Source organism: Acanthaster planci, linkage group LG19, assembly GCF_054643075.1.
Source record: "Acanthaster planci isolate LZ-2023a linkage group LG19, COTS_SCS, whole genome shotgun sequence".
Lineage (NCBI taxonomy): Eukaryota > Metazoa > Echinodermata > Asteroidea > Valvatida > Acanthasteridae > Acanthaster > Acanthaster planci.
The window spans coordinates 9,073,118-9,088,664 of record NC_141795.1 but is presented as its reverse complement, the minus strand read 5'-3'; the positions used below and the strand labels follow the sequence as shown (position 1 = coordinate 9,088,664).

The following is a 15,547-nucleotide window of genomic DNA, read 5'->3' as shown; positions in this document are numbered from 1 at the left end:
ATGAACATCGACCTAATTATAGAGTCATATGGTGCCCCCCCCCTTTCCAAATTTCCATGGCAGGGCAAGTCATTCCCCCCTTTCCCCATGCCCCATCCCCCATTTCCAACACAGATTTACGCCACTGGTAGTCATTCGGCGCAACACGTACAATTTAGCATGTGGCTTTTGGCATGAGCACGCCTACCAATGAGGTTAAGCATGCATGTGTAGTTTTGATTTATATCTCACGCTCATACAAAAATTTATACACGTAGCCTACACGTACAGTGAACTTGTTTTGTGGTAGCAATTTATTCATCCCAGTGTTGCTTTTTAACCATTTAGGGTTCTTTTTTGTGCCTTTTTAGGGCAAAGCATTGGAGAAGAGTGACAAGAAAGGACTGTGTTCATATTTCTTGCAAATTTTATTGTAGATACAGGATACTTGTCACAGAAACTTGCAGTAACGTGTTATTCCTGGTCGACATCTGTATTCATCTATTTGGGCACAGTAATGCAAAGTATATGTGACAACCAGTCGGCCAGTTCTGTGACAGTGGCAGATGAAAGATCTGGCCTCAATATTGGTTTTTTTTTTTTTTTTTTTTTTTTTTTTTTTACAAAAGGAAGATGAAAATGGTATGTTATAAAGCACTTATGCTACATGAACATTTTAACATACAAACTACCCTGGAACGTGTTCATCACCGCGTGTCGTTCCCCTGACAGCTCGAAGCACCAGACTGCTTATCCTCTACCGGCTGGGCTTAGACGGTGTGACGTGTGGGCTTAGACAGTGTGACGTGCCGGGGTATTAGTGCACCGCGATCTTCAGTACAGGTGATCATACGCTGCTCCAGTCGCTCAAGTCGGCCGGGATTCGCTTGGGCTAACCACGGACCATTTCCACTTCGGCTTCGTCGGTGCGTATGTCAGTGGTCGGCGTGGTAAGTGTCAGCTGCATGGTAGGATGACTGCGATGAGGTAGGAGTCGAGTAAAATCAATTTGGAGAAGACATCTTGAGCAGTGGTGTAACTTTGTTGATCTTAGTGGCTAGCTGGCCGACTCTTCCCCTTTATGCCTTGAACCCTCATACGTGTCTTGTAAAGATGTTAAGTATTCCATTGTTTGCTGTTTTTGACCTTAAGGAAGTTGCATCATCTGTCAGATAAAGATTCTGAAAGGCCCACGCATTATCCCGTGCTCCGATTGGCCCGTCTGCATATTCTGTCGGATAAAGTTGTTGAGGTTGGCTCTGCATACCCCATTAAAATTCATTTGTGCAAATGAGCCAATTGTTATGCTAATCCGCCTATTTTTTTTCTGCACTATGCAAGGCACACCATGAACATTATGTGGGCCGTTCATGATTAGGAGGTGCATCATTTGTACACGTATCATGTGTGACCGCACAATATTCTTTTCCGGTGGTAATTATGATGGTATATTTATTCCAAACAATGATAGCAAGGATATATATATATAAAAAAAGGTTGGATACAGTAGCCCCAAAATCTGCTAGTGCGCTTCAACGATGGGCTTATAATGGGCAGGAGCAAAGATGTATAAGTGTAGTGGTCTTGAACTAGGCAAGAAGCAGAATGATGATGTGGCAGCTGGACCACATGGTCAGCAAGAGGGTGCCACAGGAAGTAGCCTGTGGTTTATCTTATTACTTATTCGTAAACTTCTTGGAAAAACTCTGTGTCAGTGAAATACAAACTACATGCTACAAAGGGGGATAACTTTAAAGGTGCATGTATAATATGAAAAACTTCCAAAAAATCCTGTTACAGTTCTCCACTGCTTGGGCGTTGGGTCCCACACCAACGACGTATATGTCCCAAGGTCACATAACTTTGCATTTTGGAGATATGCCAAAGCCACAGTACAAAGAAAAAAAAATTCAAGATCTATACTTATATGGACTGCCCACGCAGAACTTTAGTGTCCAAATGATGGCGCTAAGTGTCTTTACATTTCTTTGACAATGTCATCATAGCGACGCGGTTGAAATGCAGACCAACCTGCCTGCAGTCTTTCTCCAAGACTCTCAGCGAGCATCTCCCCCAGGCCAACAATGGCTCGGCTGAACTGAATAAACTCTGATGGAGAGGACGTTACATCTGCCACTACGTGGTTGCTCGTAATGCGAACTGCTGACTCTGGTAGGTGATGCAGATTGGAGTGCTGACCAGCTGTTGTGCGGGTAGACCTTCTTGGTGCCACTGGCTCAGCACTGTCTGCAAGGCACTGGGGTGCTGAGGAACTCTCGAGCTCCACTGCTTTGTCAGAAGCATGGGGCTCACCTGAAGGAGACTCAGCTGCAGAGGGGCATTCGGACTTAGGACCATCTGAAGGAGACTTAGGCGCTGAGAGGCTCTCGGGCTCCACTGCTTCGTCAGAAGCATGGGGCTCACCTGAAGGAGAACTCTGCAGTGGGATACTACTCAGCTTGGGATCATCCTCCTTCAGCAAGACCATCACATCCTGCAATGCGTGCGTAAACTCCCTTTCATCACCTCGGTTGGGTTGAGGCTCACTCTCTTCAGGGGCTGTCACTGAGATGGAGTCTTTCTTTCGACTCTCAGCAGGGGGCTCTTCCACTGGGCCTCTGGGTGTAGTGTTATCATCTGGGACTGCGGTTGGGGATGACTCCTCTGGTACAGCCTCTCTAGTATCCAACAGCTCCGTCCTTGTCACTCGCTTCCTAGGTCCAGTGCCATCAGCCAGTTGAACTTCATACACGTTTTCACCTGGCCGTGCCGTCACCCTGTATGGTGCTGCCTGCCAGTGATCGCCAATTTTGTTCCGGCCTGGAATGTGATTCCTCAACAGCACACGGTTTCCCACTGCAACGCCACTATCATTTGCTCTCTCCTCACCGCGCTTACGCCGTGCCTCACTCCTCTCGAGTTGTCTCGTTCTTGACACCTCTGCGGCAGCACGCAACCTCTGTTGGTGTCGTTCAACCCAGGAATCACAAGTAAGTGGTCTGTTGGCATCGCCCTTTGGGCAGAGAAGGAGATCTATGGGAAGGCTAGGCTGTTGTCCCATGAAGACGAAGAATGGGGACAGGCCGGTGGATGAATGGGGGGTGCAGTTGTAAACGAACACCAGTTCCTGAATGTACTGGGGCCATTTTCTTTTCTGCTCTGGGAGAAGCGTGCGTAGGCGGTCATGGAGCGTGCGATTGAACCGCTCGCACTGGCCATTCCCTTGGGGATGGTATGCAGTTGTCCTGCTCTTCTCGATGCCATAGAGGTGACAGAGGTCTTTGACAAGCTGCGATTCAAAGTTCCGCCCCTGGTCACTGTGGATGCGGCGAGGAACACCATACTTTTGGAACCATTCTTGAACAAGGACTTGGGCGACAGTGGATGCCTTTTGATCCCGACATGGTACAGCCTGGGAAAACTTGGTGAAGACATCCGTCATAACAAGTACACTCTCCCTGCCATCTGTGGCCTTCTCGAGAATGGTGAAGTCGAGTGCTAGGATGTCAAGTGGGCGCTCCGCCAGCAGTCTCCCTATGGATGGCCTAACCGCAGGAGTTGGTGCTTTAGAGACAGTGCATCGCTCACATTTCCGACACCACTTCTCCACTGCAGCAGCCATCCCAGGCCAGAAAAACCTCTTTCTTACGAGGGCCAGAGTGCGCTCCCTCCCTTGGTGTCCTGCTTGGCTGTGGAGTGCTTCTAAAACTGTTGGTTGGAGGTTGGCAGGAAGAAGCAGCTGGTAGAAGTCTCCCTCGACTGGATCATGGGATCGAATGTAGAGAACATCTCCACGGACTACTATACGGTCCCATCTCTTCACAAGAGCCCTTAGAGAACTGGACTCGTGCTTGAGCTGCCGACTTCCGGGTCTACCTCCTCGCCTCCACAATCTCTGGAACCGTGAAATCAACGGGTCACTCTGCTGCAACTTGGCAAGATCATCACAGGAATATCCTGGAATGGTTGAAGTAGCGTCGGGAACTTCGTTGGCCATGGTCATACACACAGTTGCTCCACCAATCGACGTCCCTGGGTGGACATCAGGCATTGCAGTAGAATGAGTGACGCTTTGAAGTGTTTCCTCTGGGTGGGTCTCCTGCCGACTGAGGGCATCTGCATTAGCGTTCGACCTTCCAGACCGATACTTAATCTCGAAGTCAAACTGCGCCAGTTGGCTGGCCCATCGCATCTCCGTAGCACCCAGCTTTGCGGTCTTCAAGTAGGAGAGAGGGTTGTTGTCGGTGAATACGATAAATTTCGCGCCAAGTAGATACTCACGAAATTTTTCGGTCACCGCCCATTTCAACGCCAGCAGCTCAAGCTTCATGGAGCTGTAGTTCTCCATATTCCTCTCTGGTGGTCTTAGCCCTCGGCTGGCGTAGCAAATCACAACTCGCCCCCCTTCCTGCTCTTGTGATAGCACAGCACCAAGTCCGTCCAGGGATGCGTCCGTCTCCACTATTAGTGGCCGGGTGAAGTCGGGGTATCCAAGCACTGGTGGTGATACCAACTGCCACTTTAGCTCCTCGAACGCCTTGGTGCAATCTGCACTCCACTTGCCCTGGAACACCTCCTGTTGCTGGGCTGTTGGTCGGCGCCACTTCCTTCCCTTCTGGCATCCCTCCTTAGAAAGAAGCGCATGCAGAGGTGCAGCAATCTTGCTGAAACCCTTCACAAAACGGCGATAGTACCCAGCTAGCCCAAGGAAGGAACGCAGCTCCTTTTCATTCCTTGGGCGTGCCCACCTCCGGATGACTTCGGTCTTGGATGGGTCGGTGGCAACTCCTTCAGCTGACACAATATGCCCTAAGTACTGGCACTCCGTCCGCAGCAGGTGGCACTTACTGGGCTTGATCTTCAGGCATATGGAGTCATCAGTCACATCAATGGCACAGTGACTTGAGTGGATGACGCTGGCCTCTGACACAAGCCCTATTCGGCTCCTTGGCTGTAGCCACACATCATCATCACTGATGTTTGTCACTGTAACTGGGACCAGTCCTCTTTTGGCCTTGGCATATGTGGCGACGACTGCTATCCCTCTTGGCAGATTACTGGATCCATCCTGGATGGCCTGAACGGCCACCTCCTCCTCTTGCGCTTGGATCTGCCTGGTTATGCAAGTAACAACACGAGTAGATTGGGCGGGGATGCACAGTGGTTCCCTGCCTCCGACCTTGGCAAAGGATGCCTTGGCTCTGCTCTGCTCTTCAAGGTCATAAGTGAGCAATGCTCCAGCCCACTGCTCGCCTCCAACCTTGTCAAGCTTCTCCCTGTAGTCTCTCCCATACTCCTCCTTCATAGCTGTGTGCAGCTCTCTCAATGCGTTGGACCCCAGAAGGCCCTTCTGACGGCTAGACATAGAGTTACATGGAGAGATCAGCATCCCCACTCGGCTCAGCTGCACTCCAAGGAGCTCCATGTCCATCTCAGCATATCCGACGTACGGAATCTCAAGGCCATTGGCCCCATAGATCCTTAACCATCTCCTGACATCTTCCTCCATTGGTGCGCAAGATTTCAGGTGTTGGTAAAGGGTGTCTGGCAGAACAGTAACTTCGCTCCCCGTGTCTAAGATGAAGGGAATCTCCTTGCCGTATACTGTTACAACAACTTCTGGACTGCTGGCTACTGCTCTGCCAAACACCTCCTGTCTCGCCATGCCTTGTGAGCCGTCCTTCCCCTCCACCGTTTGGCTCCTTACGACAGAGGGGTGGCGTTTGGGGACTTCTTGTTTGTCTTCGGGGGTTGATTCTGGGGTGCAGGGTTCGGCGTAGCCATCTGGGTGGCGGGGATGAAGGGTACTGCTTCTGCCCAGTTCCCCTGGGGTGCTGTGGGCATCTGGCCGCTGCCTGTGGATCCAGGACGCTGTCCAGTTGGTCTTGGGTTGCCCCCTCTTCCACTTGGGCAGACTCGTCTCATGTGACCCACCCCGCCACATGAGTAGCAGGTCGGGCCGCTGAATTTCTGCATTGCTCCTGCAGTTGGAATTGGCTGAGGACTTTGCAGCACATGGGCCAACTGCTGGCACAGCTTATCCACGGCTGCCTGGGTTGCTTGCAGTTGTTCTGCCTGCTTGTCCAGTTGCTGCTGAAGTTGTCCGTAGTCTGAACTTACACGGGCTGACAGGGCTCCTGACACTGGTAGTGATGGAGTCTCCCATGCAAGGACCTTGCTTCGGAGGAACGCAAAGGTTATATCTGGATGCTCCTGGAAATATCGCCGGACGTCTCGTTGCAGTGCATGGTCCGCTAGGCCTGCAGCGAACCTCTCACATAAGATGCTGTCTTTGTTGTGCATCTGCGGGCAGTCCTCCGGGGACGCCAGCTCCACTCTTCGAAGTAGTTTCATCAGCTGAAGAGAGTAATCTTGCAGGGACTCACCCGGGCGCTGCTGACGACTGTAGAAATCACTCCATCGGTTCGAGGGGGTCTCGTGGCAGGCGTAAGTTGTCAGGATCCAATTGATGACATCCTCAGCCCTGGTCCGCTTTGCTGGTGGGCACAGCCTAACTTCATCTCTGGCGTGTCCAGTGAGGTGATCGAGGACTAGCTGAACACCCTCAGCATCGGTGAGGTCCTTGGTCAACCTCCTCATGTCCTCCGCCCACTCGATGACTTCAGGATCCCTCTCTGAACTTGGCCGTCCAGAGAGCTTTGTCGCCCTGTCTCTCGGAACGACAACCAGCTTGGTTGCCTTCCCCTTGCTCTCCATGTCCTCCAGCTTCGTGGTGAGCGCCTTAAGCTGTGTCTGCAGTTCCTCCATCCTGCATCGATCACCACTGTACCAACCCTTTTTTTCTAATTTGTAAACCACCTGATCCTGTCTACGACGCTTGTGACCGCACAATATTCTTTTCCGGTGGTAATTATGATGGTATATTTATTCCAAACAATGATAGCAAGGATATATATATATAAAAAAAAGGTTGGATACAGTAGCCCCAAAATCTGCTAGTGCGCTTCAACGATGGGCTTATAATGGGCAGGAGCAAAGATGTATAAGTGTAGTGGTCTTGAACTAGGCAAGAAGCAGAATGATGATGTGGCAGCTGGACCACATGGTCAGCAAGAGGGTGCCACAGGAAGTAGCCTGTGGTTTATCTTATTACTTATTCGTAAACTTCTTGGAAAAACTCTGTGTCAGTGAAATACAAACTACATGCTACAAAGGGGGATAACTTTAAAGGTGCATGTATAATATGAAAAACTTCCAAAAAATCCTGTTACACATGTATGCAAGCCTTAACCCAATCTTAAAGTGTTGTGACAGTCTTTGTGTTGTTATGTTGTCTCTCTTCCGATTGTCATTACTGACTGCTGTAACGTGAAGAAACCCAAACGTCCACAAGGATAATATTTCTTACTACATGCAGGAGGGATGTTCCAGTGGCCCATTCCCGGCCACACAGTGGGAATCAATGATAGCATCCCCTTAATTTACGCATATGTTTTGCTCTCAGAACAATTAGCACAAAATTATTCATGACGATTTATCTGTTTTCTACGAATAATTGATATGTCCGGGAAAGGCCGAATGACGCCGAATGACGTCGGACGCACTTCGTTTTAGGCATGCGCTGTTGGAATACCAAACTGGCTCTTAGTACAAAACATTATTCACAATGATTTCTCTCTGTTTTCGATTAATGATTCCTATATCCTTTGCCTTTCATTCAAGTAAACTTTAACACACCAAGTCGCGTCACTTCTACGCAAAAAGACTCGCGCCAGTCATATCTAGAGTATGTACAATAAGGAACAAAAACATAAATTATCTGTTAATTCTGGTACGAACAGGGAGAAACAAAATAGGCCAACTTAATGGAGGAGACAACAAAATTACCAGACGAACCAGCAGGTTGCTGGCGCACCTGACTTCATTGACACCATCCACTGGTATTTCTGATAATACCCGCATTTTTTTCTACTGGCAAATTTAAGATGTTTTTGTGGAAATTGCGTTCAGTTTAATTTAGTGGGGCCTTCAGACCTCATCAGCTGAAAAATTAAACACTAATGAAGTGCCAGCGAAATGAGAAAAGCTCTTCATATAAGTTGTTCATTATGAAGTAATTTCATCTTTAATCTTTTCAAAGATGCTGGTTGGGATTGGGAGGGGTATGGCATGCATTTCCCTTATCTGGTTTAGGACCAAGGAGACTGTGAGACTGCTCATAGAGTCTGATTATATGAAAGACTGCTGCAAGCTACACGGTATTGAGTGTGCGCTGGGATGAAGCAAAAGACGCATTTTCCATTTCATTTCGATGACCGTATTTAGGTCAAAACAAAAATACATACATCGGTATTGGGCCAATCCTTGCATTATTCATAAAGCACTTTAACATAAAAATCGAAAGTGGCATCTCTCGTTTTCTCAAGTTCCTTTCTTCTCATAAGATATACATAATTCCGACGGTTGAAAGCCGTTGTTGTCTCATTATACGTTTTAAAGTTGGAATGCTTGTTAATTTGAATAGTACATGTAGTTGTTTACCGTTATCCTTGGGTCACACAAACTCGTTATTCTCGAGTGTTTTTATTTTAGAGGCGAAGCTTAGGGAATTGTCTTTGCACTTTCAAGTGTTTATTTCACGGTTTAAATGGTAAGGTCAAGGACAGCCTACTTGGGCTCGGAAAAGCGTGTTTTGGTGCTTAACGGTACGATTACAGGTCTCCTATTGGTCCGTTTGGCAGAAATTGGTTGCTGAAGTGCCCCAAGACAAGCCAAAAATTGCTTATAAAATCATCAGCAGAGACCGTGAATTCGTTATTCCCGGCGATTCAACACCTGCGCAATGATGTTGAAGATTGTCGTGCTTGCAGTGTTGGTTTCTACGGCTTGCTCCAAGCCTGGGGTAAGTTTATTTACTTCTGGTCTAGCCACGCGCACGCTCCGAACTTGTATTCACACCTTAACGCTTATCATTTACTGATTGGTGACATTTAGGAATTGTAACAGTTATGAAGAACTATTTTTTGACAGAGAGTATCAAAGAGACAAGGAAAACCTGGGTTAATGACAGCGTATCTACCAGTGTCAAGTCCTTGACTGAAGTACTCGGTTTTTAGATCTCTATAGTGGCATAGTTCGCAACAGCTCAACGGTTTGCTTATGTCTAAACATGTACCGAACATACACGTGAACTGTCTAAATTCAAACTTAGTTAAGTGAAGTGAGTCGTCGAAATTATACATCTCTGTCATGTATATTTGGAAGAATTCAGCGTGAGTTGCTGTTGTGTTATAACACAGGTGTTGAACAAAGACGATGAATTTTCTACCGAGGAGCTCATTCGTTACTTCGGTGTTGAAAACCACGCAGAAGGTAAACCTTCAGAACCAACCTCACTCGCAGAGAGAATCACAGGGTGATAACACAAACCTTCGCCTCATTGTCACGTTCATCATGAAAACCTCCCCCAGATCGTATTTAAGAATGAGATGGCTGTGGTTTTCCATCGTATATACAATCTTATCCATAAAAATCACCAAAAATCCTCCACAGTAAATTGGAACCTGCCTTCAGATTTTGTTTGAAATAAACGCAGTCCTCGTTGAAACTAATTAGGGGCAATCCTTGTGAAGAAGTAAGCAAGCAGTGACGTACATGGTATGGTGTTAACACAATGTCCTTCCCTTTCAGCCCCAGAGTATGAGGTCGTGTACCCACTCGTAGTCGACGCTGACAGCAAGAGGAGTGTTGGCAACGGAGCCATTGCAGCCTCTTTCCTAGAACTGGAAGTCGAAGCCTTCGGAGAGACACTCATCCTCAACGTGGACCACGATGACAGCAACTATGCCCCCGGGCTCGAGGTTGAGATTTACACCGATGAAGGCATCCAGAGGGTGCCACTCAGGACAGACTGCGTCTACACGGGGAAGGTAGCTGGGGAACAGAACTCTATCGCTTCAGTTACCACTTGTGACGGCTTGGTAAGTCCCACGCGCAGCTTACACTTAATAGTTATGTTTGCACATCAGTTGTCAAATAATTTTGCAGTTTGGGAAGACATGTTCTGGCTTAAAAACAGGAACAAAAAACGGCCTTAGACGTCACACTTCACTTTGTCATTCTACAGCGGTGCTAACAGGTTTCTTTTTTAAAATCGAAATGATTTGTTTTCATGCCAGATGGCGGTGATATTTCGCAACGACGGGCGCGGTGAGCTTTACATCGAGCCACTAGAAGACAAACATGCCGCCAAAAGGGATGTTGGGCGTGGCCACCCGCACGTTGCTTATAAGAACAGACCACAAAAAGGCGGAGCTTTCTGCTCAGCTATCGGTAGGTCGCCTTTTACGAGGTGATCGGGCTGGACCTGGTCACCTCTTTCTTTGGTATCGTCTCTTTGTATTCTCCGCCGCTCCCCACATCTTTGTCAAGACAGTTATGTCAGTTTCAGTTTATGGACCTTAAGTTTCTCCCAAATAGTCACGATCTTTTGGTCTTGGAACCAAACTGACTCCGCCTCCGCTACATGAATTTCCAGGGCCGGACACCTTAAGGATTTTGGTCGTTACCCCCTATGTGCATATTAAGTTTTGTATGAGACCTTTTGACGATCAAATGAAAATTTTAATTTATTGATTTTCAGTCACAGTGACGGTATTAAATACGAAAGTAGGCCAGCTTCTAATGACAACCTGGAGTTTTTCGGTTTTCCAAGTAATACCGTATAACTTCTTGTAGACCTGCCAATCGTCGCAATTTCCTCTCTTACAGACCCGAACTACAAAAACTGGGGCGTTAAATTTAACACCCCTGGTGTCCTCAGAGGACTACACCAACACTTTTCACCGGTGTTAAAAATTTTGTGTTATTTGGTGTTATTTTAACACCCTCCAGTGCATTGTAACACTTATAGGTGTGCAAGATAACACCAGTAACATGCTATTGTGTGGTCATCTGATAACACCAAACGGTGTTGATTTTAACACCACAGTTTTTGCAGTGCACCGATCTTGCCAATTTCCTCTCTTGCAGACCCGCCGGTCTTGCCAATTTCCTCTCTTGCAGACCCGCCCATTATGCCCATTTCCGCCGAGGAGCCTGTAGACACTGAATCAACCAAGTATCTGGAGCTGGCGTTCATTGCCGATCCATCGTACACTTCCAGTCGTGGATCTACCAGCTCAGCCACCACCTGTGTTAATACGCTTTTCAACGCGGTGAGCGTCATGCACTGATCAATTTATTTCCCTGGATGTAGACTCCCGCTTTGAAATACGTCTGCTGCGAGTTAAATTTAAATAACATCTGCTATAATTGCTCTACCTCGCAATTTCGGGGCAAGCTTTTGCATAACGACCACCATCTCTGGAACGGACTGGTTCCGTTATGCCCTTCTTATCTGCATGTTGAAACAGTGTATTGGGTGCAATGCGTCTCTAAAGCCTGGTTTCCATATTGACGTAAGAAACGCAGAGAAAAACACAAGTAAGACGCAAACTACAACGTGGACATACGGAAACATGCCAAACGGAGGTGTCGCCTACGGAAGCCCGTTAGTGCCAATTTGAACCATGCAAAAAATTTTTATCGCGAAATAACGCAATAACATTGCGAAATAACGCAATACCGGTAGTATTGCAAAATAACGCAACAACTTTACGAAATAAGTTACGCAATAGATCTGCGGACATTCGGGACACGTTCGCGCGGTTACTCCGATTAGCAAGAGTAGGATGCGTGTGCATTATACCTACGTGCAGGATCCGCGTGAAATAAACTGGTCCTGCCCTGTCTTCACGTCTTGTGGGCGTCTGCGTTACCAACGAACATAAATCAGGCTTAACTAAGCAAAAGCTTGCGTCGAATCACGATAGCAACAATGTCTTTAGCATGGAGACTTCTAATTGTTTTAAAGAACCGGTGTACCAGATTTTATTCAAGTTTAACTCGTAAAAGGCTTATTACAGCACTACTGCACTTTTATTCAAACTTTACTCGCAAAAGGCTTATTCGGGTACTCCGAGAATCAATTCACCGAAATGCTTTGCAAATGACTTCAACTAAATTGACATTTAATCATTCTTCTTTGGAACCAAGAACTCACTTTTCAATTTCAAAAGCATTCAGGGAAAACTTCCACTCAACGAAGACCTGATCTGTATAATTACAAGAGCGTTTTAAAGTTATTTGGTCACAGTAAATGAAAACTTCAGAGGCAAGACTCAAGACAAATTACCATTTAAAAAAACTATTTTCCCTCATGGTATGTTGATGGTCATTTCAAAGTCTTCGCTGCAACAAGTAAATGAGGTTTTTTTTCGATTCGCACGGTGGGGATGGTGGTATTCTTCAATGATAATCAACATTTTTGTTCCTATGCTTTCAAATCCAGGTAAAAAACGTTTTGCAATTGAGTTCTCTCAGAGGCACTGCACTGGTTCCAAAGCTGGTGTACGTTAAGATCTTTGGAGCAACAGAGGTAGGTCGTAGTCAGGATTTTGAAAAGACTTGAAAAAAGACTCTTCTTTTAGAATTTGAATAAACATAATCCACAAGGAAGAACTACTTGAGAATGTGTCAACCTTGAAGGAATTGCCGGCATTCAAGCACATGTATCTAAGTAGAAGTAAAAATTTGTCTCTCACTAGGACCCATTTTACTGAAATGTTGCTTTTCAATGTGTCAGGGAGGGAGAGGAGTAGGATAGACAAGGTTGGCTGGCGGGGTGATTAGCAGACCACAGGAGACATTTGACTTAGCGTACGACCGACGACTGACAGACAGGACTGACAAAATACTGATTGACGTAACTCACCCCCTGGGAGGTGAGTTTGACGAGCGACGAAACGAACGAAGTGGGAGACTGCGACTGCCGACGACGAGGACACAGCGTTATAAACATTCTTTCATCCCTAGGGCCATTGATGCATGCAATTTGAAACATACGAGGGGAATAAACGAACTTTGATAAGATGAGGTATTGATGATTTTTAATGATTTGTAATGTGTTAATTCTGTATTTTAATTAGATTCAGTATATGTATGTTTTAGGATTCTAATTTTTGTATGTTTTTAATGAGGCTGGTACGCAGAGATGTAATTTCCTTTGGGATTAATAAAAGAACTATGAACTATGATTTAGACTGGACTGACAAGTAACACTGATAGTAATACCTACCTGGCGACCTGTCGTGCATGGCAACATACCAACAACAAACCGTCATCGAGCAGTGAACATTGGGACAATGCTGCATTTTTGACAGGGTGCGTGTTTCTCAGTTTGAAATCGATACTGCTTTTAGAAAGGGTGGCCGATATCTTTCGTAACATTTTGATTTCAACAAGGTTTTTAAAATAAATATCGGACCTCAGAATACGTTTGGCTTTAGATGTTTCATTTTCATTAACCATTTCTGGCGCTCGTACACTTGCCCCAGTTTCGATTAAAATATTAATGGCGTAACGACAACTTGGCTGGACTTTTGGTAGAGTTGAATCAGCAGCAACTGTTTGCATGTAGTATTTGCGGTTAATATCAAATCAAGAACAAGGCAACAGAACAAAATTAGTCATTTTATCGAAATCACTCCTTTTGCAGTTGGTTTTTTGTAACATCTGGGGGAATACCGGTGCATACCTCTCGTTTTCCATCAGAAAAGAAAATGTCCATAATTCGGGCTAAACGGACGAATAAAATAAGGATAACCTTTTGCGTTCCTAAAGCTTCATTAATTCACTGGTGAGAAATTAGAAGTCCAAAGCCAGACTCCTTCATGACTTTCATCGTATTGTTCGTCATTGATCTCCCATACGAGCAGAGTGGACATATCAAGTCCGGACGCTGGTAATGCAGTTCTTGGCGTAGGCTATGTCAGTGGATGTGACTACTGGGGTGCGTCTCTTAGTGAGTTCCGTAGTCTTGATGCCACAGCTGTCACGGCACACGAAATCGGACACAAGTGAGTTTTAAACGCATACGCAAAACAGCTGCAATATATGAAAGTCCCGTTGTGCCATCAAGTGGGTAGATATTTTCAAAAAGTGGAGTATGCATTTTTAAGGTGCATTTTTATGATTTTTTTTTTCAAATTCGTTTATACGATATTTTACGATATACATATACTTTCCCCAAGTTCGTTTGTATGAAATATATATTCTCCACTTCGTTCTTATGGGAACTAATGTTAGAGACAGTGTTTCTATTTTTGGAAACAAATCGTTTCAAGGGATATATTTGTGGATCGAGTTTGTTTTTAGGAGATACATTTTTCCAAGTTAACGTTCTAAAGACATATACAGTTTTAAGTTTCATTTTACATCTCATCAAAGCAAACTTTTAAAAATATGGTTCATGAAACAAACTCAGCATCAGTGTTAATGCCTTTTAATCGATTATAGCTTAGGAATGTACCACGATTCCTCAGGACCAGAGGGTGGTCCCTATAATAGCTGCTCATCGAAGGGGTATTTGATGGCTGCATACAATGACAACCATCAAAAAGATCTGGGCTGGTCTACTTGTAGCCGATCCTACTACGACACTCGCATCACGTGAGTAGAAAAACAACTTTACTGAAATTTTGACGAGTATAGATAATAATCAGATGCTCGATTTGTCTCCTAAATATGACGAAAACAAATGAAAGAACGTTGTTTCTTACACACAATTGATCCTGTTCTTGTGTTTGTAGCCAAACCACCTGCTACAACGATGCCTAACTGGATGATCGGATTTATTGGGACACCCCTCGAACTGTAAGTAGATAGCGCCTTTATCTGTACTTCTCTTAAATTGTCAAGTTCTTGTATCATTCTCATTATAAAGGTCGTCTCCTCCCAGCACACTCTAGAATTAATATTTGTTTGTGTATTTGTCTTTTTCTCTGAGTTTTTGTTTTATCATTGACACGAGTTTAAGATTATTGCCATTTAAAAAGGGAAATATTCAGGATTCGGTCAAAACTTAAAGGGAAGCAAATAAAAGCTGAGAAGCTATTCAGCACACTGTATAATTACAAAAAGCATTTTGGAGTATATCATTAAAAATTGTGTAAAATTGAAAGGATGGATGGATGGAAGTTTTCATCTTTGGTTGAACAAAAAAGGTCCATTCCCTTGTTAACTGTGGTCTGAATGCTGTAAATGTTACCTTTTCCTCGTTGTGAATTTTCTTGCAGGAGGGAGAGGAAAAACCTGCGACATTTCTGAAGTCTTCAAAATGCATTCAAAATACTGGTCACTGTTGAGTTTTGTTCTCATCGTTAGTATTTATAACGAAGTCAACAGAGGCGGGTTGTCTTCAGCCTATGTCTTCGATTATGCTCAGTTGGACGAGACACAAACTGCGTAATGCTTACGAGGCAGAGCCCCGGGTCAAAATTATTTAAACATTCAACTTCTACTGTAGTTATCTCTTGATTCATCGAGGGTGGAAAACTAAAATGCCCAGTGTGGTGGTTACAAGATTTCTTTTCATCGCTTCAGAAAGATATTATAGCTTCAGAGACAAATACAACAGAAAGGATTTTTTGCATGACCGTGTTTTTAATTCTGCGAAAGCCAAATTAATCAAATCGAACGCAAATCAAGTGCAAATCAGGTGCTTGCT

General features: G+C 45.3%; 1 protein-coding gene across 2 annotated transcripts; it reads left to right on the top strand.

Moving 5' to 3' along the window:
* Positions 1 to 8,685: 8,685 nt before the first annotated feature.
* LOC110984996 (A disintegrin and metalloproteinase with thrombospondin motifs 10-like) lies at positions 8,686 to 15,537 on the top strand. Of its 2 annotated transcripts, none has more exons than XM_022245668.2 (11): positions 8,686 to 8,842; positions 9,240 to 9,312; positions 9,631 to 9,920; positions 10,119 to 10,272; positions 10,972 to 11,156; positions 12,332 to 12,418; positions 13,082 to 13,203; positions 13,758 to 13,898; positions 14,338 to 14,490; positions 14,631 to 14,694; positions 15,117 to 15,537. In XM_022245668.2, exons 1-10 carry the CDS (start codon positions 8,783 to 8,785, stop codon positions 14,656 to 14,658), a joined length of 1,293 nt encoding a protein of 430 aa, XP_022101360.2. In that variant the 5' UTR covers positions 8,686 to 8,782; the 3' UTR covers positions 14,659 to 14,694; positions 15,117 to 15,537. The 2 variants fall into 2 exon arrangements, with proteins under 2 accessions (XP_022101360.2, XP_022101361.2); XM_022245669.2 differs by having other exon boundaries at positions 11,005 to 11,156; positions 15,117 to 15,536.
* The last annotated feature ends 10 nt before the right edge of the window (positions 15,538 to 15,547 follow it).

Bases quoted from the DNA above. Each gene is read 5' to 3' on its own strand.
- LOC110984996 (XM_022245668.2), top strand. From the start codon at position 8,783: ATGATGTTGAAGATTGTCGTGCTTGCAGTGTTGGTTTCTACGGCTTGC. The intron at 13,204-13,757 runs GTGCGTGTTTCT...CCATACGAGCAG, and splicing joins AATGCTGCATTTTTGACAGG to AGTGGACATATCAAGTCCGG. The intron at 13,899-14,337 runs GTGAGTTTTAAA...AATCGATTATAG, and splicing joins GCACACGAAATCGGACACAA to CTTAGGAATGTACCACGATT.